Genomic DNA, 26,272 nt, shown 5'->3' with positions numbered 1-26,272 from the left:
TAAACACTCCCACAGACACACACATGCATGTATGTGTGCACACACACAGAGCACATTCAAGTACGCTCACTCTAGCATACGCTGGCACACACACTCATAAATACTATGATATGCAGTGGGCTACATGATCCCTGAGAATGTCCAAGCATTACAATCCACTATTAAATAAATATATATATTGCACCATACAAACATTGCATACAGATTACCATTCCACACAGCCCAGACCAAAATACCATCAGATCCTATGTTTTTGTACTGTCCCTCTCATTTAACTGTCTAATTGCCAAAGGAACAAAAGGCTTGCTAAACCTACAGTAGCTGTTGTTATTTTCCTATGCAGAATCCTTCCATTGCCCCGACAGCTTAGTTGGAACCTTTTGTGCAGAGGGTGAGCCGGGTCATTGAGGATGCGCTCAGGCTTCATCAGAATGAGGTCCTTACACAACTGAGCAGCTGACATCTGGTCACACCCAATGACCTTACTCGCCATGCTGAACATGCGCCGCAACTTATTCAGATCCAGGCTGCGCATGTTTCCAAACACGCAAATCAGACCAAAGGACAGGATGCAATGAAGGACAGCCTTGTAAAACAGTTGTGAAACATAAAAATCCACATTAAAAATGGACAGTTTCCATAAAAAGAACATTCGCTGTTGCAGCTTTTGACCTTCACAGTGGAAACATAGCACTCGTTAAGCAGTAAAATCTTAAGGTGGGAAGAAATGGTATCAGTAGATGTCTGTGGCAAGTCCGCCTCTGCTGTATTTTGCCAGTTGGGTGTTTTTAAAGGACAATGGAGGTGAGTATAGCTTGGACTGAGGTATGGAACTTCTATAGGTGAACTGACACTAAATTATGTGAGTTATGGGGTCAGTTTATCCTGCTGTTATGGTTGTACGAAACTGGATATTGGAGTGGGTAGTGAGAGATGGATTGGAGTAGCTCAAGTCAATTCAGCATGGCAGCTTTGCGGCTTAGTAGTGTGATGTGAAGTGGCATTGTATGAGGTGTCAAACAGGAGAAATGTGATATGTTTAAACCATAAAGCATTCTTTGAGAATTAGCGCCTTCCTATCCCAACAAGTGGGGAGAGAAAGTGGAGCTGGGTATATTTTGAGATGTTTGTGAGCAGTTCAGAGAAGGAACTATTTTGGCCCTGTGTTCTTGTGTTCATTTGTGCAGAGATCAGGTGCTTTCTGGCAAATAAATGGGGAAGACAGTTTGGCTCAAAATGCACTAAAAACCTGCATGGCTGGCATGGGATTATAAAACTTTGTAGCACATTTGTGACATTTAATGGTTTATGATATCGGCACACAGAGTTCTTGTTATGTGGAATGGAAGTAAAGACTTAAAAGTAGAGTCAAATAAATCTATTGTTGTACTTTGACTGCAGTGTTACTCTACCAACTTGCACCCCTCAGCCTGTTTCCGCTAGTCCTCCCTGCAGCTCAATTCATTCAACTCAAATTAATCTTTGTGATCGCAGCTTCTCGCTTACCTCGGTAATGTAACAGCAGCACAACTTATTGCATTACCTGACAGACCATGGCGCAGGTAGCTCCGCCGTCCCCAACTCTGTGGGGCGCACAGGCAGCCCTGGCAGGCTCTTTGAACAGGCAGTGCACTTGCGTTCATGTTTGGCAACCCTTCCCTGCGGTGAGTGCTTCCTGGCTCAGTCGTTGTGTGTGTGTGTGTGTGTGTGTTTGTTGTAAGCTGCATGCCACGGCCAGGCTGCAGCCTCTGTGGGTGGGCAAAGCCAGAGAGAGAGCGAGAGAGAGAGAGAGAGAGAGGGGAAGATATTCTTAACACTTTCCACGGTAGAATTGGAGGTGTTTTGTGGGGGTAGATTTTTTTAAGGCATTTTTCATGCCTTTATCAGTGAGTCAACAGTTGAGAGATGACAGGAACAGAGGGGAGAGAGAAATAAGGGATGACATGCAACAAGCGGACACTCAGAGATGAACTTTGTGGCTAAAGACTCAAGGTAAGGTCAGCACAATCCAATAACTCTTCCTTGATTTGTGGCTTTGCTTTACTATTTTAGGACAGTGTTTTTTAAAGGCCATGGTATAGTAATATCCTATATAACATTGTGATTTGAGAAGATCATTAGCATCGCAGAATGACACTGAAAAATATGTGCATCATCTGCACGTCTTCCCAAAATATGTGGTTTAGGGCTTGGAGACTCATGGGTAGTTGGTGAAGTACTGTAACTGGTAAGCTAACTAGCCAGGAACTTGCTAATGCTCTATATTATTGTATTGTCAATAAATCCCATGAATAGACCAAAGCCAACAATGGCGTAGTCAATCTCTCAATATTTCAAAATCTCGAATCTCTACATCTTTAAAAACCTGTCACAAATACATACTTCATTCAAATTTTTTTTTAAGATTATTTTTTTGGGCTTTTCCGCCTTTACGTGATAGGACAGTTAGGTAAGAAAGGGGAGAGAGAGGGGGAAGACATGCAGGAAATCGTCACAGGTCGGACTCGAACCCTGGAGCTGTGCGTCGAGGCATAAACCTCTCAGTATATGTGTGCCTGCTCTACCAACTGAGCCAACCCGTCCACCATTGGTGTGTTTTTAATAGTTTTTGGACAACAATAGCGCTCTGGGGGCACAGAGAAATACGATACATCAGCCTTTGATCCTTTAAGACACACTGTCATGTTGTTGTGTTCTACTGTTGATCGGTTGGTTGTTATGAACAGGTTTTGTCTTACCTTCGTCACATGCACGCACACACACACACACACACACACACACACACACACACACACACACACATTAACACACGTGCAGTCTTGCCAGTGGCAGCACGGCGACACCGCGGTGCTCACTGGGTCAGAAGCAATCGCCGGAGAGTGGTGCTGAGGCAAGAGGCGAGCAGAGAATGAGGAGGAGAATGAGAGAGGATGCCTTGAGGGGAAGACGGATAAAAGGGAGGGAGGAAGGAGAGAGAGACTATGAGAGAAAGTGAGGAGGACGATGGGAGAAAGTATAGCAAGGGAATTGTTGTTTACTCTCCTCTCTGGACTCTGGAATATTTATTTACTGTATTCCTCCTTTCCTTCTCCATTTATCCCCCCACCCCATCCCTCCTGCTGTCAGGACATCCCATGTGATCATCTTTCCACCCCCACACACACTCTTCTTCCTCTCTACTGTTCTCCGCGCTCCATCGCTCTCTGCCTTTCTCCTTAAAGCCCCTGACATTATGTGGCAAGTGAGCGCACAGTCCCATACAATACCTCCTGAGGCATGATGAGAGATATTTCTAGACTGATAAAGCGGGGCTGGGCTGCAGATCAGTAGAGAGTCAGGGAGGTCAAACACACACACAATCACTCTGGGATCGATCGAGACGATGTTTGAGGGAACTGGACTGAGGTAAAATTAGTTTTTTGAAGATTTCGGGATGCAGTCGCCAACGGTGATGGAGGCGGGGGATGAGGTGTTGCAGGTGCTTGAGATCTGCGAGACTATAGAGGAGATAAAGGAAGTGATCGTCACCACCGTAGAAGACTCTAACACTAACTCACCTCCAGCGTCCGGCTCTGGACCAGGGACTAAACCAAGCCAGGTAGGACAGAAAGGTCCAACTTGCTCCCTGATGTCTCAGTGACATGTCAGTGTTACATGATAGGACCACAAAAGTTGTTATTCCGCGTGAGGATGTCTAGTTTTGATGCTCACTGTTGCTGGATGTCCAGTTCTTATAGAGAGGGGGTTGTGCGATCCGTAATGCAGCCCTGCTCAGGCACAAACTGCTTTATATGGTTATAGCTGTACTGTACACACTATACATATGTAGCGGCACTACAGGAGATGATGATGTGGAAAAGAGAAACTAGTGTTTCTGTCACTGAGTCCACCAGATTGATTTCATTTTAAAATGTACAAAATCTTCTTCCTGGGTAGCAGGCCCGCAGACCCCCCTCCAAGGTCCATCCGCCATGTTCTCACAAACTCTTGTGGGAAACACTGAGCTGGCATTGATTGAGTCCGTTTCCATGTATCATCACTGTCTGCACTCGTCACTGTGATGCTAAGTTCTCCTTATTATATGATTTCTCTGATGGACCTCCTCTCCTCTCATAATTTCTTTTCTCTCCAGTTGGCTTTGTTTCCAGGTTAGCCAAGTCACTGTTATTTTATATTTATGTTTTAATGAATTCCTATATTAAATCGTATTTATGTTAGTTTGTTGTTAATTTCACATGCTACTGGAGATAATAGCGGCACGGATTACTTCATTAATTGATTAGTTGATGACATCACCTTATGTGGAAATTGATAATGAAAAAAAGAATTAGCTGCAGCCCTAGTGGAGCTATTTCACGCAAAACGAAGTTCCATTTAACAGAACGTCTCTTAAAAAGTGCTCGCGCACTTCAAGCTAGCCACTTAAATGATTGTAATGAATGACATTTTATTATTCCGACTCAGCAAAGAACGTCTTTACTCCTAAATAGACTATTTCAACCATCAAGTGTAATTCTACAAAGTTAGCCCAGGTTTCTGCATCAGCTCTCACTCTAATGCTCTAATACTACATTATAATTGTCATACCACATTCTGAGTTCTCTCTATTCCCCTGTACTGATGGTTAACCGACATTTCTGTGGCTACTCCATTTCGACCAAGTGCTGCTCAGCTGCCAGTCTCCCATTGTCTCACTGTCACTGTCACCTGCCAATTAGTCGAGGAAACTGTTTGAAGTGCTTCCCTTGGCGTTGCACGCTGTCCACAGTTTGACGGTGGTTTTAAATGGCTGTAAAGAGCTCTTTGGGAATGCATGTTGCTATATTTTACACACACACACACACACACACACACACACACACACACACACACACACACCCACACACACACCTTGCCTCCCAGGAGTGAGTTAAGTGCAGTGGTTCCTGCACTGAGCGAGGGGCTTTGTTTGCAGCCCACTTATAGCTGAACAACAGAAAACAGGCTTTTAGTGGATATTTTGATTTACTGTGAGAAACAATAGCTGTTATTTATACTCTGGTGGATGAAGAATGCAGAAAATACACAGCTGAAAGCTTTGTAAATGAACGACATAGCATGTTAGTGTACGTATTCAGTGTGCTATAAATACCGGCTCAGTGTTTTTTGTGATAAACCAGTTGAAGGCTTATGCTAGTTATTGTAGTTCTAAAGAATCTCCTCAGAACGGTATGTTTAAGATATACTGGCTTCTCTGATTTTAACCGCAAAACGTAGTTATTTTGCATTATTGTAAGCAGTTTTATTTTTTTGTTGTCAAAAACAGCTGGAACTGCCATTTAATGTATCATCAAAAACACCCTAAAGGCCTTTTGAGCGAGGGCCTGTACCATCAGGAAATCTCTCCAATCCCAACGAGCAGTCCTGTAATGCAATATGATGCATCCAAACTAATGCCTGTGTGCAGTTCAAATGTCGTGCAGGATGTGTTTAAAGCTCAGCAGTTACTGTATCATATTGCAGCACTTAGTTTCCAGCCTGGCCAACATTTCATCAAAGAAATGCTTTGACGGCGCATTCTTCCTCTTATCAAACCGCTCTCGCCGTGCTTTTGTAACTGCTCTATTCAAGTGTTTTTAATTATGTTGTGTCTTTTCCTGGGTGGGTGTGATGGAGAAAGTGATTTCCTCAAGAGTTGGCTGCACATGTTGCTGTTTTGGATGCTTGCCTTAGTGCTAGATTACTGCTCTTTTTAGACGCAGTATTTTTTCCGTGCTTTGGTTTCCTGGCTATACATACTTTTTATGCTCTCCTTAGTGGCTGGACAAATTGCCGGTGTTTTCCTTTGAAGCAGTGCCAAAGTAATCGCAAAGTTGTAAGATAGTGTATTACTGCTTGCTGTGTCTCATTCACTAAGACGTGTTAAAGGAATAGTTTGACATTTTGGGAAATAGGCTTATTCTTATTTTCTTGCCAAGAGTTAGATGAGGAGATTGATACCACCCTCATGTCTTTACACTTAATATGAAGCTAGAGCCTGGAGACAGCTTAGCTTAGCATAAAGACACAAAGTAGTAGTGTACTAATTAGCACATTGAAGTCACGAGACTTGTTAATTAGTGAGCTTTAGAGGTGCTGGTAGACATTTTTTCACCTTGGACAGAGCCAGGCTAGCTGTTTCTTCCTGCTTTCAATCTTTATGCTAAGCCTCAGGGTCTAGCTTCATATTTAAGACAGATATGAGACCGATATGAGAGTGGTATCAATCTTCTTATCTCCTTCTCAGCAAGAATCCCAAATCTATTCCTGTAATGGGTGATTACTATTTAAGATCGGTGCCTACAACCATAGCTATTTGGTTTATCATCCAGTTTCTACTAGCTAGTTTGAAAAATACAAGCCGCCACTTTTAGCTAGACACCACATTGTACTCTGCTCTCCTACATCTCCCATGTGTTTTGTTGATATTGACATTGTCTCCAACCCTTTTTTCATTTTTCTCTTCTCTTGTTGAGTGGTATGTGAGAACACGTCATATCGGATGTTTCCATTATTCAGATGTTTAGTCTCCACCGTAACGCCCCACCTCCTCCCAGATCAGAGGAATTGCTTGTTAAACCTTGTCTGAGTTGAATAAATCACTGCAGACGTAGGACAAGAGTAGACCTGACAGGTGTTTAGTTGAGGTGCGTATATTCGTGACACATACGTAGTTGTGAGCGTAGGGTTTCACATGTTGGTTTGTGTGCGGTAATCCTGTCTGGCCCTTGAACTGCCACTGGCCTTACTTTGCCTCCCTTTCTGGATCAATCCCTCTCCCTTTAATTGGCTGTCTTGTTATCGAATATTTCTGTCGCGCTCTCGCCCTTTTCCTCTTTGTTTCCTCTACCTTCACTGCTCCTCTCAGTTTCACCTATTTTCATGTGATGAATGGGACTGGGCCTCCTTGGCTGCTGGTACTGAACCAGATCAGCCTGTGGTGGTTGGTTGGTTAATCCCGCCAGGAAATGTGGGTCACTAATGACTATTTTTAGCCGTGCAGGCTGAGGGAAAGCCCAGGAAGAGTAGTAAAGGATCCAACAACAACAATTTGTGGATACCTTGAAGAAGAGCATAGTAGCGATTAGAGCTGGGCAATATATGATGTATACTTTATTATTAATCCCGCAATTCCAAGTGTATGATACACTGTTGTTATTACACACAGGCCTGAATTACACACACATGCTCAGTACCTATACATGCTAATGGAGAGATGTCAGAGTGAGGGAGCTGCCCATGGAAAGGCGCCCCGAGCAGTTGGGGGTTTGGTGCCTTGCTCAAGAGCACCTTGGCAGTGCCTGGTACCTCTCCAGCTACCAGTCCACCACCATACTTTGCTCCGTATGGGGACTTGAGCCAGCGACCCTGCGGTTCCAAGCCCAAATCCCTACTGACTGAGCTACTGTTATCAATATTATATAGATATCGTGATATGAGACTAGATATTGTCTTAGATTTTGGATATCATAATATGGCATAAGTGTTGTGTTTTCCTGGTTTTAAAGGCTGTATTACAGTAAAGTTATGTAATTTTCTGAACTCACCAGACTGTTGTAACTGTTATATTATTTGTCTTTACCCACTTAGTCATTATATCCACATTACTGATGATTATTTATCGAAAATCTCATTGTGTAAATATTTTGTGAAAGCACCAATAGTCAACACTACAATATTGTTGCGGTATCGATATCGAGGTGTTTGGTCAAAAATATCGTGATATCTGATTTTCTCCATATCGCCCAGCCCTAGTAGCGATAAGACCAATTTGAATCTTCTCACCAATTTTGCTTCATATTAAATTATTTGGAACATCAGACAAGGTTCTGTTAATGTACTTATCAATGCTTACTAGTAGAGCTAAAACGATTGGTCAAAAAATCAACTAAATGAATGAACAACTATTCCACATATTGCGATATACGCTTATTTGCTTTCTTGCCAAGACTTAGATGAGAAGATTGATACCACTCTCATGACTGTCCATTTAGCTATTAACATGGAGCCAGGACATAATTATCTCAGGGTAGATTCCAGGAAGGGAAACAAGATATAATGTGTTAATTAGTCAAATTCAGAGATCCTTAGATGGGTTTTTAACATCTGACAGAGCCAGGCTTGCTTTCTTCCCCTGCTTTCAGTCTTTTATGCTAAGCACACCTAACCGTCTCCTGGCTCTAGTTTGTTTTTAGGGGTCAGACATACAGATGTGTTTTTTCAATACAGCCTGTAATCATTATCTGTGTGATTTAGTGGAAATAGGAAGCCGTGTGTGACACCAAAGGTGCCTCAGAGCAGGTTGCATCTAACGACTTTCACTATTGATCCATCTAATAATTATTTGTGCTTGTCGGACTCTGTAGAATGTCAGCGAAAAAAGTGTCCACTACAAGTTCACAAAGCCCATGGTGACATCTTAAAATAAATTGTCTTGTCTGACAAACAGTCCAAAACCCAATGATATTCAGTTTACTATCATAGAAGACTAAAAAACCCAGAAAATATTCACGTTGGAGGAGCTGGAACTAGTGGATTTATTTTTTTGCTTTAAAAAGTGACTCTACTGTAGTTGCAGTATCACTTCATTTTACCCTGATGTGTCTTTTGTAAGTCCTTGTTGTGTACAACTGGTGATAGACTTCCTAAAGGGTGTCCTTAAGCAGTGTGTGATTCAGAGGTATGAAACAAGCGCTATGAGCGATGAGTGTTGATGAGTGTCGGCATGAGAAGCTGTGACTCATGTGTCTCCCCTGGGTTTTCTCAAGGTACACAGGGTCCGACACTCTTCCTTACAAGTAATGCCTCTTGATTTCCTTTCTCAGACACACACACACACACACACACACACACACACACACACACACACACACACACACACACACACACGGAGCATGCTTGTGTTCACCAGCTAGATGGTAGTCAGACAAGATTAAGACTTGAGAATCTGTCAACAGTCAAGACGCACTGTACTCAACACCAAGTGGCTCCATTTCAAAAAACATTTGTACATTTTAGATTTTAAAAGTTCCATCAGGAGACATTAAAACATTTCTGTTTTTATGTAAAACGGCTTCAAACCTTCGTTTTGACAAAATATCTCCAGTGCTGCCGTGTAACCGCTTTGGAATGCTAGTTGTCATCCCTGATGATTTGTGAATCTTCGTGTAAGCAATGGTCGAGGCTCACCTTTTGTTGACCACTTATTTCTGCTAATACAACAAGAAAATAATGGTTGCTTACTTTTGTACTCTGTAGGGGATAATTGCTTCATGTGAGTAAAAGGTCTATTGCATAAATCTCTGTGGAGAGGCTGAGGGCCTCTTCAGTCCGCCTCTCTCATTATTAATGAAGTGGCTTTCATCGTTGTTTAAAAAGCAATCTCCACTCCAATTGAGTGGACTGAAATATGCATTATTTATGTTTGTGTGTATGTTGCATTGTGTTATCGGACATTTGTACCAACTATATTCTGTCAGATACAAAAGTGCGTTCTATTTACTCGGAAGCTGAAGCTGGGAATGACGTCACACCCGAGTTGAATGCGTTCCATTTACAAATCTGATTTACATTGTTTTCGTTAGCTCTAGCCAGGTCAGCCATTTTTAGCAATGCCAGTTGTTAACAACGCATTGCGCAGTTTCTGTGCATACAAACAGCGTAAAAACATTGTCCACAGATAGAATACGGACAGCGCTGTGTTTACGACTGATTTAGTAAGACACAAATAACATTACTACAGCTTTCACAACTGTTGATGCACAGAGCAGCCATGTTGGATTTCTAGCTCGGGCTACTCGATGGTTGCCTGAGTTCCAAGCTCGGAAATCCGAGTCAGGGGGCGTGTTTCCGACTTTGACCTCGGAAAATCCGAGTACCGAGCACAAATGGAACGCAATATTAATCTCCTCAGAATCCCAAATTAAATATGAAACTTGATATGATGTTGAGCCATTGTTACTTCGATCCATTGTAATTTCGACACATGTCAAGTCAAACTTCAGGGAATTACATTCTAAATTAATTTTGATTTCAGTTTGACTTAAATCTTATATTTGCTTAAATGTCTACTATTCACTTGCATGAATAAATGAGATGCAGACACTTTGGCTCTCTAGCACACCTAAATGTCAGGCGTCTTAAACTCTTCACTCTTTGACCTTTTGAACCCGAGTCATGCATTCCACCGTCTGGTTTACAGCTCATGAGATCGGTCGCTCATGATGTTTGAGTCTTTCTACAGCAGTGCAGACGGGGAGATGAATATTTACAACCGCATTGTCATGTCAAAGGTCAGATGAAACTGAGACAGTTTTCAGTGCTGGACATCATCAACAAGACAGTCAGTGAAAACCTATACCAACAAGCCAACATGTAACATGTTGTCTCCCATGAATAATAATGTTGCCATGAATAGAAAATGTTGCATCACGTTTTTGGTTTCCACCGTATGATACTTGGATTGTTTTTAAACTGCTTTTCACCTGGGTTTTATGTCTCACCATCTTTATCCGGTAAAAAAAAATAATGGCGCAAACATGAATTTTCCTCAGATTTTCTTCCCATCCAGTATATTTGTGTACGCAGTATTGCTATTTTGAATAGTGAAAATGTTATTCTAGTGTATGAGTATACTTGGCAGCTTCAAAGACTACCTGAGCATTCTGCCTGGGTCCTCCCATTGTTCTGCTTTATCTGGTTCTCTGCTGTTTTAACCCCTGAGGCCAGTGGGGTATTCTCTGTCCCAATGCACCATCAGCCTCCTCCTCTACCTCCCAACCAACCTCAGTCTAAAGTGATCATAATGCATCTCCTCTCTGTTAGTGCGAGGCTAATACAATCCTTAAAATAGGATTCTACAATTGTATTGCATTTTGGCGACAATGCCTTTGGTTATTGAATGTTGTTGTAGCTGATGGCGGTACATTATCAGTTCCCTTCTCACTGGCAGGGGCAGCACTCAGCCATTCACAGAGCCACGTTAGCAGCTTGTTATTACTGCTGTGTAAAGAGTCCTTATCTTTCTTGTTCTAGCGGCTCTGCTCCGACTCCGCTGACCCTCATTATCTGCGGATGCAGTCAGACCCAGACGTCAGTGCATAGCCCAGTTGGCAGCTCGCTCTGTTTACTTTTTCCACTTCCTATCTTCTATTCCCTTTCTCTCTCACGTGCTTGGAAATAACCTTCCATGCCTTTTGTTGAGCTGACGTCAAAAGCAAAAAATAATGCAGCCCCGGCTATAGGAAAATGTTACTAAGTCTGATGCAGTACAGGTCAGATGAAAGCTTTCTCTCCTAATATTTTCAATCCTCCAATGCCATCTCTCACTCACATTTCCCCCTTGAGCAACGTAGCTTTATTGAGCCAAACCCCACTCTACCATTGTGGTTTTGTTATTGTGCATTTGCTAGACCTGCTGAAGCCACCAGGTGCATCTCGGTTCCTTTCATTCTTCCTTTCACTGAAGACGCGAGGAAATCTGTGAATCTCGGAAACACGTTTTTATTAAAATGAGACCTTTTTGTTTCTCCCAGGCATCATCTGAAGAATCATCAGTTTGGCCAGTTTGCACCCTTAGGAAAAAGGAAATAAATCCCATGTCTACATACATATATGTTAAAAATGTATAAGACTGTATACATATACACTGACCTACACAACTGCATGGAAAAGAAATATGACAAATATACAGAATATAGACATTCACAAAAACAAAACAAAAATAAATATATAGTTATCCGATCCAGTAAAGCACTGTCCAGCAGAAATATGAGCATTAGAAGATCCTTTTATGATGGCAGACCGGTTCAGTCTCTTTCTAGTCAAGATCAAGAAGCAAAGAGTGATAAAATACGGGAATTAGGATGTACCCTTTACCTTAAATCCTTTTTTTTTCTTCGTTTCCTTCATTTTTCAGGATGACAACTGGGGCGAGACCACGACAGCCGTCACGGGCACATCGGAGCACAGCCTCTCTCAGGAGGACATTGTTCGCATCACCAAGGACCTGGAGGACAGCGTGGGGCTGGACTGCCGCCGCTACTTCACCCTGGCCCTGGCCGTGATCCTCGGCCTGCTGGTGTTCCTGACGCCGCTGGCCTTCCTGGTGCTCCCCCACCTCCTCTGGCCGGAGAAGCTGCAGAGCTGCGGCACGGCCTGCGAAGGCCTGTTTATCTCCGTGGCCTTCAAGCTGCTCATACTGCTTCTGGCTGTCTGGGCGTTATTTTTCAGGCCGCCGCGGGCCGGCCTCCCGCGGGTCTTTGTTTTCCGGGCGCTGCTCGCCGTGCTGGTGCTGCTCTTCGTGGTTTCCTATTGGCTGTTCTACGGAGTCAGAATACTTGACTCACAGGTGGGTTAAGAGAAGGGAATGCAGGCATGAAATAGTATAGCTATCATTGCTTGTAAGTGTACACTCTAACTAACCAACTAAAAATATATATGGGAATTCAAGTCTACAGACACACACACACACACACACACACACACACACACACACACACACACACACAGAAACAAATGTTTCCAATAGCAGTGGGAGAGGTCTCATATATTGCAGACACATTCATTTTTAATGCCTTTTTAGAAGCTCAACAAAATCACAAACAACCAAAACAGATATTTGGTTTCCCCAGTGCAATGTGTTTACTGTGTGAGTCATAATTTAAAATCCCAGTTGGCCCCTCATTCAGAATGCATGTAGGAAAAAACACACAGAAACAGGGTCTAAAAAGCTTGCAATCCTTTGAAATGTAGCTTAATATTCATATGCTCTACATTTTGTCTTACATGTGTATGATCTCCTTTTTAACCCTGCAGGAGTATTTTATGCTTTGGAAATGTCTTTGCACGTGTTTACTGATTTGCATCTTGTCTGTGTTCTGTATTGTGTACATATGTTCCATTAAGAGCTACAAATGACCCCTTAAAACATCATCCTTCCTAGGACGAGAACTACCAGGGCATTGTGCAGTATGCCGTGTCGCTAGTGGATGCTCTGCTCTTCATCCACTACCTGGCCATCGTCCTGCTGGAGCTCCGGCAGCTCCAGCCGTGCTTCTCGGTGTGCGTCACACGCTCCACAGATGGCGAGATACGGCACTACAACCTGGGACAGCTCAGGTGAGAAGCACAGTGTTTCAACTTATAGTTGTTTGATGTTGTATCCTCATGTTCATTCAAATCATGGCAGACATGTTCAGTGATTTGTGTAAATGGTCATTATTGAGAGTTATTAACTATTCAAAGGCTCAGTCATTTCCTACAACAGCTGGACTCTGTAGTTTTTAACAAACATTACTCAAACAGGTGGAAAAAAAGAATATGTTGGGGTCTATTTTCAGCTGCAGATTAACACATTTGGTGCTCTAGTGGGTAATTTGGGCAGCAGGATGTTGTACATGGGGTTGAGTCAAAATAAACTAAAGTCTATGTGTTCATGTTGATGAAGGAACATGTCACCCAATGCAACAGTGTGGCTCATTTATACGTTTTTAATATCTTTTGGAAAACAGTGGCACAGATGAATAAGAATTATTACATGGCTTTGTTGAATACTTGATTCTGATTGGTCAATCATGGCATTCTACCGTCTGGTATTTCTGTATAGCAGACCGCCATTATGGACACAGTTCTGATCCTAGACTCTGGGGGACCATTTTTAAACCAATTAAATCATTTTAAAATCAATATGTTTTGTCAAATGATTGATTTCTTCAGTAAGCAGCCGTGTAATAAGCGGGATAATGTCGCCACAAGCGAGTCGTTAATGCACATTGAACCCCTTTGCGTCGGGGTCCTGCATCACCCTGTCAGGGTTCTAATTCACAGTAATGACCGGCTCGCTCTACATTATCCCTTACTTAATGGATGCTGTTAGCAATGCAAGCAAGGTAGCAGAATACCCAGGTGACCTCTGTGCATGTAGCGATTGAAGGCAGAAGGAGTGAGAGGAAGGGACAAGACAGAAGGTAAAGAGAGCTAGGTTGATGTGAGCCACCAGGGGATAGATGAGGAGAAAGTGGGGGGATGAAAGGGAGGGAAAAGAGAATATGTGGGTGAGATGAAGGCAGAAGGAAAGACAGAAACTGGGACACCTCAAGTTAGAGACATACAGACATTACAGAAAGGAAGAGGGAACTCACTGGTTACATACTCGGAAATGGGAGGAAGGAACTCATAGAGGAAAGTGTAGAAACTGAGGGATGTGCCTTACTTGAAAAAGAGTGGTGATCGAGTAGAAAGGGAGATTGACAGTTTAGCCAGAGATGGAAGAAAATGCAGAGACACAAAGGCTTGTAGACAAAGTGGCTGATTGGGAGAGGAAATTGTGTCAGAAGAAAAAAGGAGGGTGGGGAAGACTTCAGAGAGGAAACTCCTGCAGACAAAGGGCGGAGTACAGAGGAAAGACGCAAGAGACTGAGGCAGGGAGAACGCTACGGGAGGCAGTGAAAGGCAGAATACAGAACGTGGGATTAATAGTAAATGGGCGGGTAGTGTTGAAGTATTCTAAAATGTATGTGGGAATGAAAGAAAGGTGTATGTGTGTGCGTGTGTGTCTGTGTGTGTAGGAAAGAACAGCTCAGACTAGACCAACCAGGTTTTTATGACCGTACTGTGTCAGAGGAAAAACAGGAAGATCCCATTTTTAGCCAAGCAGCTCTCCTGTTGCTCCCTGGTATTAATATGCAGCCCCCATTCTGACATACACTGCTTATGGGCAACTAATAAAGCCTGATGGATTTATAGATGGACCGACATGACAGGATGGATGAAATCTTATCCTATATCTACTCTTATGCTAAGGTCTGTATCTTTCTGTAGTTGCAGATGGACTGGTTCATACTTTATGTGCCCTGCACCCACAGTGTTTAGGGGGGTATGTCAGAATGACTGCAGTCGAACCCGACTATGTTATATACAGTAAAGCTGAATATGGTCAGACATATACACAGGTAAGATATATCTGCATATTTTGGCGAAAAGTGCAAATTGTGTGTGTGCGTGTGTGTGTGTAATGTTCTGTTTGGTGTGTTTGCCGGCTGCCTTGGGGGTGTTGTCCTTTTGTAAACTGTGCCATTCATCCTGCTTGGCCAACAGCAGGCCTGGCCTCACTCTGTTGTCTGTCTGTGACTGTAAACACACTGCTAATTAGTGCTCCCTGCGGACTGGGGCACAGCATCTGGTCAGCCTGACACACATGCATGGACACGCACAAACATAGACACATGAGTGTCTGTGCATGGCTAATTGCACCACATACATGCTAATGATCCATGCACATGTAGCCACAAACATGAACAATGCATCATTCAGAGAAACCCAGACACGAGGGGGTGTATTTTCTTATCCAATTTCTCATGTATCTCCTCTACTAACAGGCGCCGGCTGCTGCTCACATTCCTGTTTTTCTGACATCCATGATTTGCCTTATCATAATGAAGACCTAGCCTGGGCCCTGGGGCCCTGAAGGATTGTTTATGTGTGCCTGGCCTTTGATGCCAGTCTGAAGACCGGAGGAAGCCTTTTTTGTGCCCAAGTTGAATATGAACGCATTCCTCACAGCCAGAGAGGGTGGGGGTTAAACACTTTCACTGCTGGGGACTTCCCAGTGTACATTCTCTGACTGGTCAGTCCTGAGCAGCAACATGACAGAAGGCAATGGTCGTCTACCTTGGTCTCAAAGGCAACTGGTTTACAAAGTAGTCTGCAGTTACTCTTTATTTCAGCGTAAGATGCTGCTACGTAGGCCAGGGGAGCTGCTTGGTTTGAATGGTTGTGTGCAATGTTTGCGTGGCTTAATAATTGATCGAAGTTAGGCAGCGGCAGAAACTCTGACTCAGCACTTACACAAGTAGCCACTAAACAATGGTCCTGTCTGTCTAAATGCTTAATGCAGGAAGGGGCAGCCTGGGTCTCTTGAGTTAACCGTGGGAGTTGCTATCACTCCTTGCTGCCCCTGTGGCAGAAATGAGCACTGCCTCCAGCCTTGCTATAAATACACCGTCTGATGTGTTTGTTTTCCTACAATGGACCTTCAGGTATCCAATAATAGAGTAAAACCTGTTTCTTGGACCACGCTCCAGTATAAAGGCCGGTAAACACAATTGAAATATTTTGTCCAAATAACGACAACAGCATCATTATCCCACTATCATCAAGGTCTACACACCCACAGTGGGGATCTTTTTTAGGCTGTAAACTACAGCAATAGTTGGTCTTTGTAGGCTTGTAATTTGTGTACAAAAGACAATTTACCATTGTGACTTAGTTAAATGGAAAATAAAAAGTTCCCCTGCATGAACAAGACTAAATTGGAAAACATTAATCTTCAGAAAATTTGAAGAGGAGCCTTTATGGAGGCATTGCCCCCTTGTTTTTACCATTTTCTCTTTCTGTTTTTCATTTTCTTCCGATGCAGTGAAATTCTATTGATGAACATTAACAGACACCCCAATCCTCTTTTCGCAAGTTGTGTATTTTTAAACTGTTAACTAGGGATGTGTATTGGCAAGAAGCTGGCGATACGATACGTATCACGATACATGGGTCACGATTCAATATATTGCAATATATTTTGATACTGTGAGTAAGGCGATATATTGGGATCAAAGTCAAAGAACTTTACTTTAGGTAAACAATTCAGTACACAGAAAATCAAACTGCCAGTTTGGGATTGTGGTTCACAGGTTCTTAGTGAGCTAATGTTTATATGCTAAAGTAGGCCAAAGTTCAGCCATAGCTACATTGTTAGCTTCTAGCAAAAAGTCAGGCACTGCTAAGCACGAAATATGAATATTTTTGCACATAAACTAAAAAAAAAAAAGATTTCTTACACCCTAGTTGTAACTCTGTTAGCCTGTCATGATGTGACTGTCAGCTCTACACGTGACACCAGACGGCAAAGCAGTAAGAAATCAGTATGAATGACTTTTTAATTCTGACTCGCTACCTGGGTGGGTTGTATCTGCCTGTGGTATTTGAAATGACCCATCACTTGTTCAGAGGAAGGAATTGAAGTTACACAAAGTCAGAAAATATGTAATAAGTGCTTTAATCAGTGGCTCGGATGTCATACTGTGATCCTGATTTAGGATAATAGGAAGCGCATGCTGCAGGCTAGCATGTGCTGTTGTTCATGTATTGTATATTGAGTTAGCTCTCCACGTGGCCCATAAGAATGACGCAGTGAGGGCTCACACACCTATGAATACATCCATACAAACACAGAACGAAAGGGGCCCAGTGTTGAGCAGTAAAGTCGTGTTGTGGGTCAGTAAACAGTTGTCAACATCTGCTGCCGTCCTCTCAGCCAAATGCAGGTCATAGGAACTGGCTTTTGTGGCATCACAACAGAGCAGTATGCTTTAAAACAACATTAATATTTATGCATTCATTGATTTTATTGGTGATAGTATTACTGTACAAAATTGTAATGGTGAACATGTTTTATCAAACGTTGTCTTCTTTGTATATCTAGCAGATACAGACTAACATCATTCATTAAGAATCATGTTCGTGTCCACCTAATGAATTGAAGTCCCATATTCACTCTTTTTTAGCTCTGTTATATCTTACTAGCTCTTTAGCCGCTAAATGCTATTCTATGTTCACTAGCCGGTTGCTAACTTTGTCTGCCTGTCTGTTTGGTGCTGGGCACAAAGTGTACACTAAGTGTACAGCTTTTTTAAATTGAAAACAGCTGCCTCTTGCACCTGGAAATGATGACAGTAGAGCTGCTGGCCATTAAACCGAAACAATGAATTACAAGATAAATAAGCTAAGTGGAACTGCAAAGTCCATAATTCTGTGTGGGTTCGTCATTTCGAGCAACTCCCTGTATATTACATGTAGTTAGTTGATTCATGGTTAATGTAAAAATGGAGCAGCTTTAATATTAAGGTATTAACCTGTTAACAGAATGAGCATTAGTGTAACTTTTGTAATAGGAAGATTGTGTTACTATATGTCTTCTTTCAAAAGCAACATCATCTTCTCTTTAATCTCTCATGCAGCTCACTTCCAGGAAAACGGAGGCAGTATATTATAAAAGAGCTGATGATTTATGTCGTATAACGTGAATACATTCTACTTGTGTACAATTGGTTTAGTAGTGGTGTGTTATGTAGGACAAGACGTGGCATGCTGCGTGATCCACAGTGTAAAGGATCAGGACGGGGGCTGTGGCTGCTGCTCCGGAGCACACATCAGTCTCTGACTGCTTCTACTTATTCCCTCCCTTTCATACATCCTGGTAACGGATATGAACAGGAAAAGCTGAAGCAAAATCACAATAATTTGGAAACAAAGAAATGGCATAATCTGATTTGTTGTTTTAGGAGTTCCAGTGAATTGTTGATCACGTTGCTCTCGGTGTTAATGTGCCATTAAGAACATTTCCCCCATCTTTCTTCCCTTCCCGTTCCCCTTGTGATGACTCCTTTATTTTCTGTGTTTCTTTTTGTATTTAACTAATACAAGTTATTCTAGAAGTGTTGTGGTCTGTTGTTCATTCTGTGTTTCTGCTGTCACAGCATTAAGGGACTTCCCCACTAAGGCATTAATTGAAGTATTACTGTTAGATCTTTTAGTTCTCAGGTGGTGACTTCTTGTTTCTCATCTCCCTTCCTCCTTCTTCATCCCCTTCTGTCCTTCCCCCTCTCTCTTTCTACAGTTGTAGTTTCTCTTTTTTTCACGTTGATATGTGGGGTTTGTTTAACTTAAGTCCTGTTGTTTATTCTGAAAAAGTAAGTGATTTACATTTGAAAATGTCTCTCTCCCCCTTGCAACCCGGCTCCAAACCCCCCCTCCACCTCCTTGCTTCCACTCAGCAGATGATACTCGCTGTCCTCAACAAATACCAGAAGGTGTTTTTTTTCAGTCTTAGCAAGTTTTCAAAGAAAGCCAAAAAGGTCTTTCAGCTAATACTTCCTTCTCTCTTTGCCCTCTCCTTTTTTCTTTACTGTTCTTTTGTATTCAGCAAGAAGAGTTGTCGAATTACTGCAGGGATTTCTTAGCATTTGGTATTACAAGTGAAAAACGTCCTGTGGCTAATGTTTCTCACGTTCTTCTCTCCATTTTTAGAGCTCAGCCTCTCACACTGGCATAGAGCTACATGGATTTGAACTAGAACAGTTCCCTTGGCTATAGCTCATCTCCATTTCTTCTCCTCTCCAGCATTCAGCGGGCAGCTCTGGCCATCTTAGAGCACTACTACTGTGACTTCCCAGTCAATAACCCGGCGTTGCTTTCCGCCTCCAAGTCCCGTGCAGCCAAGCACCTGGCTGGCCTCAAGGTCTACAACGTGGATGGTGAGTTTCCAGCAGCCCCCGCCGAGGGTGAGTGGGATGGCCTTTTTAACTCCATGTTATGTCTTTGTCAGTGCTTTGGTTTTTCTGCGTGTTCTGGTGTGTTGAAGTCTGTAAGGTCTGCTTTTTCTTCCTAATTCTAGTCGTTTATGTCAATATATATGCCGATACATTACACATACTATAATTAGGATTTGATCTATTTAGCACGTTAAAAAACACTCTGTACTGTATATCCATTGTAACACAGAAGAGGTTGCTCATTTTTAAATAATGTGTAGTGTTAACTTGGTTTAGATTATTGTAGGCCTGCAGCTAACCATTACTTTTGTTATAATGTTTTTAGGTTCCATTATTTCTTTCAGGCAGCCATTCATTTACATTTGCTTCAGTATAATGTGAAAATCCACTTGACACTCGCTCAATCCAGTTATTGTTTGGTCCATTAAATGTCAGACTATACACCCATCACAACTTCCCAAAACCCATCTTGATGCATTGAAATTTGTTGTTTTGTTCAAAACCCAAAGATATTAGTATATTATAAAAGAAGACCAATGACCACATTTTTCTTTTTCAAAACTGAAACAATAAATTAACTTTTCTGCGACGGATCACTTATCTAAAGCACATTTCAAGTCTCTGCAAGTTGATTTCCATACTGTACTGGAATGTGCTAAAACAGCCTGGAAGGTAGGAAATGGATCTGCAAGCATATAATTGGAAAATTGTCGACAGTAAAATAAAGCATAGGTGATTTGTAGTTAATGGTTAAAGACATGCAAACGTGTGCAAATGTGGTTATTTGATATGTGCCTCAATACACCCTCTGGTACTCTCTCCTCTCCCTATGTGTCTCCTTACACTGATGCTAACCCTTTAAGATGCCTTTAGAGCTAAACTGATAGCCTACCTTTTGGACAGTAAGTAAATGCAGCGCTGCTACTTACTAAAGCACCCTGACAGACTGCTGGTGTTCACTTTACAAAAGCCATCGTTAAATCTCTATCCACGTCCCTGAAGCTAAGCCTCCGTTCACACAGAAGTAATGTCACTGAGTGAAACACACTGCTTCACACACTCGCTGTCCCCCACTTTTCGTCACTCTTTGCATGCCACAGGTTGATGAAAAAGTTTGAAGTCGTCCTTACAACAGCTGGCAGAATGTAACACAAACCCTCTATATTAAGTGATTACTCTCCCTCAAGTGTACTCCAGTTTCACTCAAGTGCACTAACTTGACTACCACTTCGTTTTGCTGTTTGTCTTCTGCCATTTGTCTCCCTCCTTTCTTCTGCCTGCCCTCAAATGTTAGTGGGAGACAGTCGCGGAGATGGCTGATAAATCAATAGCTATTATGCTGCTGGAGTTGTCATTTCTCTCTCGTGTCTCATCCTCCTTCATTTTCATCCTGCAGCAGCTGCTCAGGGACCTCTCCCTCGCTCTCTGTATCATCACTGTCTGGAGCTTTTACTTCCCATTCCTTTTTTCTTCCTGCAGCCGCACCAACATTGTAATAAATAAGTCGAACTCAAGGACAGACAATAATCTTTCCTTGATTAAAGAGTGGTGAAGCCCTGAGCGCAAAGCAGCCACAGCACTCAGTTACACTGCATCCAAATGGGTTCAGGTGATTTTTATAACGCCTGACAAGCGATTTGGTCTCCATCTTCTTTTCTCAGCTCTAGATATTGGGAATTGGAAATGAATCCCAGCGGATAGAAAGTGTTTGCAAAGAAAGAAAAGATTTAAAGGTCAAACAAAGAAACAAAGTCTAATACAATACACATTTTCTGTCAGAACTAAATGAAAACATGTTAAGGTTATTTAGCGTTTTTTTTCTTTTCTTTAGTACATGAATGATTTTTTTTCCATTCCACAGTCAAATCAAATAATATGTTGATGTTTTTTTTAATATGTTTTGCATTTTTTAAATGTTTCATTATGGCACAGTTGATGCGTACATAAAAAGGGAATACCTGTAACCATGTATATTGTGTTCAGCGGTGGGAAGTAACAATTTGCATTTACTCCATTACATGTATCTAAGTAACTTTTTTGAGAATTGTACTTGTAGTTTTAATGAGTAGCTTTAATGCAGCATACTTTTTTACTCGTATCTAATTTGCTGATTTGTTATGCCAAATCATAATATCATATAGGAGACAACAGGCAGAATGTAAAGAGAATAATATTAAGGTAATATTCACATGGGATTTTTGTGATCACACTTGAGAGATATACTGGAGAGAATATACTGGTGTATATGTCGGAAATGATCTAATCAGGAAATTATGTCATTTCCTCACAAACTTCTTTAACTACAAAGTAACAGTACTTTTACTTGAGTACAGTTTTTGGCTACTCTGCCCACCTCTGTGTGTGTTCACTTTATTACTTTGTTTGAGTTCTTTTTATTTAAAAGTGGTAAAACAATTATTTTACCTGCTTCTGACATGGCAACACATGGCTTTCATCATATTTCTCCCCCATAAATCCCATCTAAGTGCAGTAATACCAACAGCAGGGTGTGCCGAAAACTCCCTCCTCTCCGCCTATGAATTATTCTGTTCATGCATGATCCCTGCCCCGCATTAATAATTCACCAGCTCTGCCTTCTTTTAACCTGCATTAACGTCAGGCGGGGTTCTTGAGCATCCTTCTATCCCAATTCCAAAAATGTAAACTTTTGAAGTTGTCCGAGACACTTCTTTAATTGGACGCCCAGTGCCCCCTAAAGGCACCGAGTGGCAGAGTAAAGGGAATGTTTGAATATCAATAGCCATGTGTGGGTGAGCAGTATTTTTTATTTTTATTTTCCAATGATCACAGTGCTCGGAAAAATTAAAAATTACGACTTTGTGTGGCTATACACATCAGCTCCTGGGGTTTTAATATTGCTGGTGATAAAAGGAAATGGACCGTGGTTTATGTGCATCAATAATCTACCCCTCCACTCTAAAAGCATGTTGCACTGTATGTCATCACCAAGGCTTTCTTTGTTCCTTTACCTTCGTCTCTAAGCCTTTACCTGTGAGATTAGGACACACACACACACACACACACACACACACACACACACACGTATAGTAAGCAATCCTGTATTATCTCTTTGTCATGACAGGTCCAGGGAACAATGCAGCAGCAGCAGGACTGGTCCACTCCCAGTCCAGAGCCATGATCGCAGCCGCCGCACGCCGCAGAGACACCAGCCACAACGAGCTGTGGCCACAGAGAAACACTGAGCAACAGAGGCGCAAGCCGCAGCGCAAAGCACGGTAATTCATTTCAAGCATCTATGTAGGGATTGTATGTATTTGCTGTGGTTTGACTGGACTGGAACAAGTGTTAACCCAAAATTGCAGTCCCAGTCCCACTCATACCAGCTCTGAGTGGAACCTTTTTTATTGCTTTTTTTTCTCAGAGTTTAGCAGGTAAGAACATAGAAGAGGCGTCACACACATCAAGCAAAGATGGTGAGGAGGAGCAGAAGAAGGCTCCAGGGGACGTGATGGACCCTCGAGAGGCAGCACAAGCAATCTTCCCATCCATGGCTCGCGCCCTGCAGAAGTACCTGAGGACCACCAAGCAGCAGCACTGCCACAGCATGGAGAGCATCCAGCAGCACCTGGCCTTCTGCATCACCAACAACATGACGCCCAAGGTCCAGCCTCTGACCATAACATTCACAAGAAATCTTTCATTCCCTCTACAATAACAACTCAGAACAACATATCATAGACACTGTAAAGCTGATGTTTTGTATGTTTTAAATGTGTGGGTTTTTAATGAGCCCTGTCGAAGAAGAATTTCTGTCACAGCTTTGGGATAGACAATAAAGCTATATATATATATATATATATATATATATATATATATATATATATATATATATATATATATATATACAATATAATGTCTGTGTGTGTGTGTGTGTCTGTGTGTCTGTCTGTGTGTGTGTCTGTCTGTCTGTCTCTGATGACGGTCACATTTGCATTGTAGATTTCTCAGTCTAAGATATAATAAAAGTGTGTTTGTATATATCCCTCCCACCCAGGCGTTCCTGGAGAGCTACCTGACGCCAGGTCCCACCCTGCAGTACAGCCGGGACCATTGGCGGGCCCGCCAGTGGACACTGATAAGTGAGGCGTCTGTCACCAGCGGCCTTAAGGACGGCTCCATCTTCCTGCTCAAGTGTGTGGACTTCAGCCTGGTGGTGACGACAAAGAAGATTCCGTACATCCAGATGTCAGAGGAATACATTGACCCCAAGTCACACAAGTTTGTCCTGCGGCTACAGTCCGAAACCTCCGTGTAGGACTCCAAACTTTCTTTTTTTTATTCCTCCCCCTGTTTTGTCGCTCTCAAACGTTTTCACTTTGGGTTTGCAGTTTTTATTTGTACTTTTTTGGATTTTTTATATATTATATATGAATCTATATATTACACTCATGTTTGAATATATTGATCTTTTTAAGTTTGATTTTGATGGAATCAAAAGAAAGAATTGAAGCAGGATTATGCTCACGGTGGACTCTCACATGGTTGTGCGCACATACAGTATGTGTGAGTGTATATGTGTGTACAGTAAGTGTGTATGCACGCGTGTCATTTTGTGTCAACACAATCACTCGTTCCTTTTCTGTTTTGAGATGCTGGAGCCAAACAAGATGGGAACATTTAAGGAAATCCCCACAGAGAATCTGTCTTTATTTCCATGAGACAGACATACAGACAAACCACTAAGGACTGTGATGGTGTGACTCGGATTTAGATATTTGAAGCCTCATGGAAACACATGACAAGTATCCCGCCTGTGTTGCCATTTCGTCTACAACATTTGAAAGTATTCGGATGCTCTATTGGGCGTCAACATGTTGAGAAGTAAATGGATTTCTTTCCATTTGAAAACCAAATTAAATGCATTTAACAAAAAGACTTCAGACTTTGCATTAAATGCACATTTATGTATGTTTATCAATGAAAAGAATAGGCCTAAAAAGGATGGAACGAATGATCTTATCCTGCTCAAAAAGGATGTCGGACTGTTTTCCTCTCCACAATCTACTCATCACTACTTCAGGACATCTGTAGAGCTCCAGACAAACGCTTTTCTTGACATTTGGGACGTAAAACTCTGACCCGCCTCATGTCCAGCCTGAGGCGTACAGTAGCACTTTTTGAGTGCTAATTCTAGCAGCCAAAGTGGATCGCTTTGAGTTGTTTTGGTGCATGATTTGTCTCCAGGTGCAATGGAGCAAAATCTGAAATATTTCCACTTCAGTTGGGAATAACACACACATGCCATGGTAAACACAGCGGTGAACTTGCAATGATCCGTATCATAAGAGACTCTCAGAGGTGAACGCATGCCCAAAAACATTTGCCCTGCCTCATCGGTTCAGTAACCTTCTCAGGGCTTTCATGTCTGCCGTTATCTGCCTGACATGACGGAGAGGGGAGGCAGCGAGGACGAGAGACAGAGCCTTGATGTCACTAATAAAAAGTACTACTGATTACTCCAAACCACAATTCCTCCTCTGTGGGTTACATAGCAGAAAATCTAAATAGCGTAAATTCTCATATAAAAGCCGGTATTCAAGTAAGCTTAGTCAGCATGAACAAGTAAAGGCCACTCGCTAGGCCAGGTAAAACCAAAAACATTAACGGGGTGGAATTACAGCTCACATAACTAACTAATTCTATCAGTACAACAGAGTTGTGTCATACTCACCCTTCTGCTGCTCTGAGTTTATATTAACAGAAATGTTTCCATACTTTAATTAAAGGTGCAGTAGGTAAGACTTATGAAACTAACTTTCTGTCATATTTGCTGAAACTGACCCTATGTTCCAGTAGAACTACATGAAGCAGGTCATTAAAAAAAGTCCGGCTCCTCTGGCACCACCTACAGCCTGTAGTGCAATTCTGCAAAAATACGCCCTCGTTCAGGGACATGCACCAATCAGGGCCGGGGCTAACCGCGTGACAATCACTGCTCATGCACACGCATTCATTCTCCCTTGTGGGAGTGAGGCCAGAGACCATTTGGGCTTTAGCGGAAAGGGGGGAGGGACTGAGAAGTTGTTGATGTTCAAACAGCTGTTTTCAAAAAGTCCTGGATCTTCACAATCCTACCTACAGCACCTTTAACTCAGGATGTTTCGTCTTTGCCGTACTCCTGGTCGATGTTAGACAACACATATTTTTGCACATTAAAAGCATACCTATAGCGGAAAGCTGAATTTTTATTTTGATCATAGTCAATGTCAAAGACAATAACCATAAGGGGAGAGAGAAGGATATGACATGCAACAAAGGTCCTTAGATAGGAATCAAACCATGTGTTTTGCAGTTATGGCAGCTTAACATCGTTCGGGAGAAAAGGCTAAGAAGAACACGTGAAGAGACTGTTGCTGCACTGATGGAACTAGTGCTGTTGAAGCTGACATACTACATTTATAAAGATATCAGGGCAAATGGTTCTGAATAAAGGGCAATATTTGAGAATTTATGGTATTTAAAGTGCGATGTAATCTGTCAGGCGTCACAGGGTTTGCTTGTATCACTAGAATACATTATAGATGATAAAGAATCAACAGAGTGTGTACCAATAATGAGAGCTACAGCAGGGCGGAACCCTTCCCAACTGGACCGTCTGGTTTTCCTTTACTACCTTGTGTCACCTCTGTTGTCTGACAAACATGCTCACATTGAATCCCTCGAGGTCAGAAGGGACTTTTGTAATTATTTCTTTCACCTGATGAATCAGCCTATCTTGTAAATTCAGAATAACACAGTTAAATTAAGCTAATGGCACTAAAATGACACTTTTTTTTAGATTACTTCAGCACTCTGTCCCTGTCATAACTGTCACACTGAGTTTATGTGTAACTCCCTCAAGAAGAAAACTGTCACACTGATCATATCTTCTGTGGCTGTGAGCAGGG

General features: G+C 42.1%; 1 protein-coding gene across 1 annotated transcript in view; it reads left to right on the top strand.

Moving 5' to 3' along the window:
• Positions 1–25,244, top strand: part of LOC144512905 (vang-like protein 1) — a 49,593-nt gene extending 24,349 nt beyond the window's left edge. The window contains exons 4-9 of the mRNA XM_078243878.1: positions 11,936–12,367; positions 12,962–13,137; positions 19,192–19,325; positions 22,447–22,600; positions 22,749–22,986; positions 23,380–25,244. Of these exons, the coding sequence (XP_078100004.1) occupies positions 11,936–12,367; positions 12,962–13,137; positions 19,192–19,325; positions 22,447–22,600; positions 22,749–22,986; positions 23,380–23,640 (1,395 nt within the window). The 3' untranslated portion in view covers positions 23,641–25,244. The remainder of the gene's footprint in view (positions 1–11,935; positions 12,368–12,961; positions 13,138–19,191; positions 19,326–22,446; positions 22,601–22,748; positions 22,987–23,379) is intronic.
• The last annotated feature ends 1,028 nt before the right edge of the window (positions 25,245–26,272 follow it).

The sequence above is a fragment of the Sander vitreus genome, chromosome 24, assembly GCF_031162955.1.
Source record: "Sander vitreus isolate 19-12246 chromosome 24, sanVit1, whole genome shotgun sequence".
Lineage (NCBI taxonomy): Eukaryota > Metazoa > Chordata > Actinopteri > Perciformes > Percidae > Sander > Sander vitreus.
The sequence above is the reverse complement of the archived record's forward strand: the minus strand, read 5'-3'. Positions and strand labels throughout refer to the sequence as shown.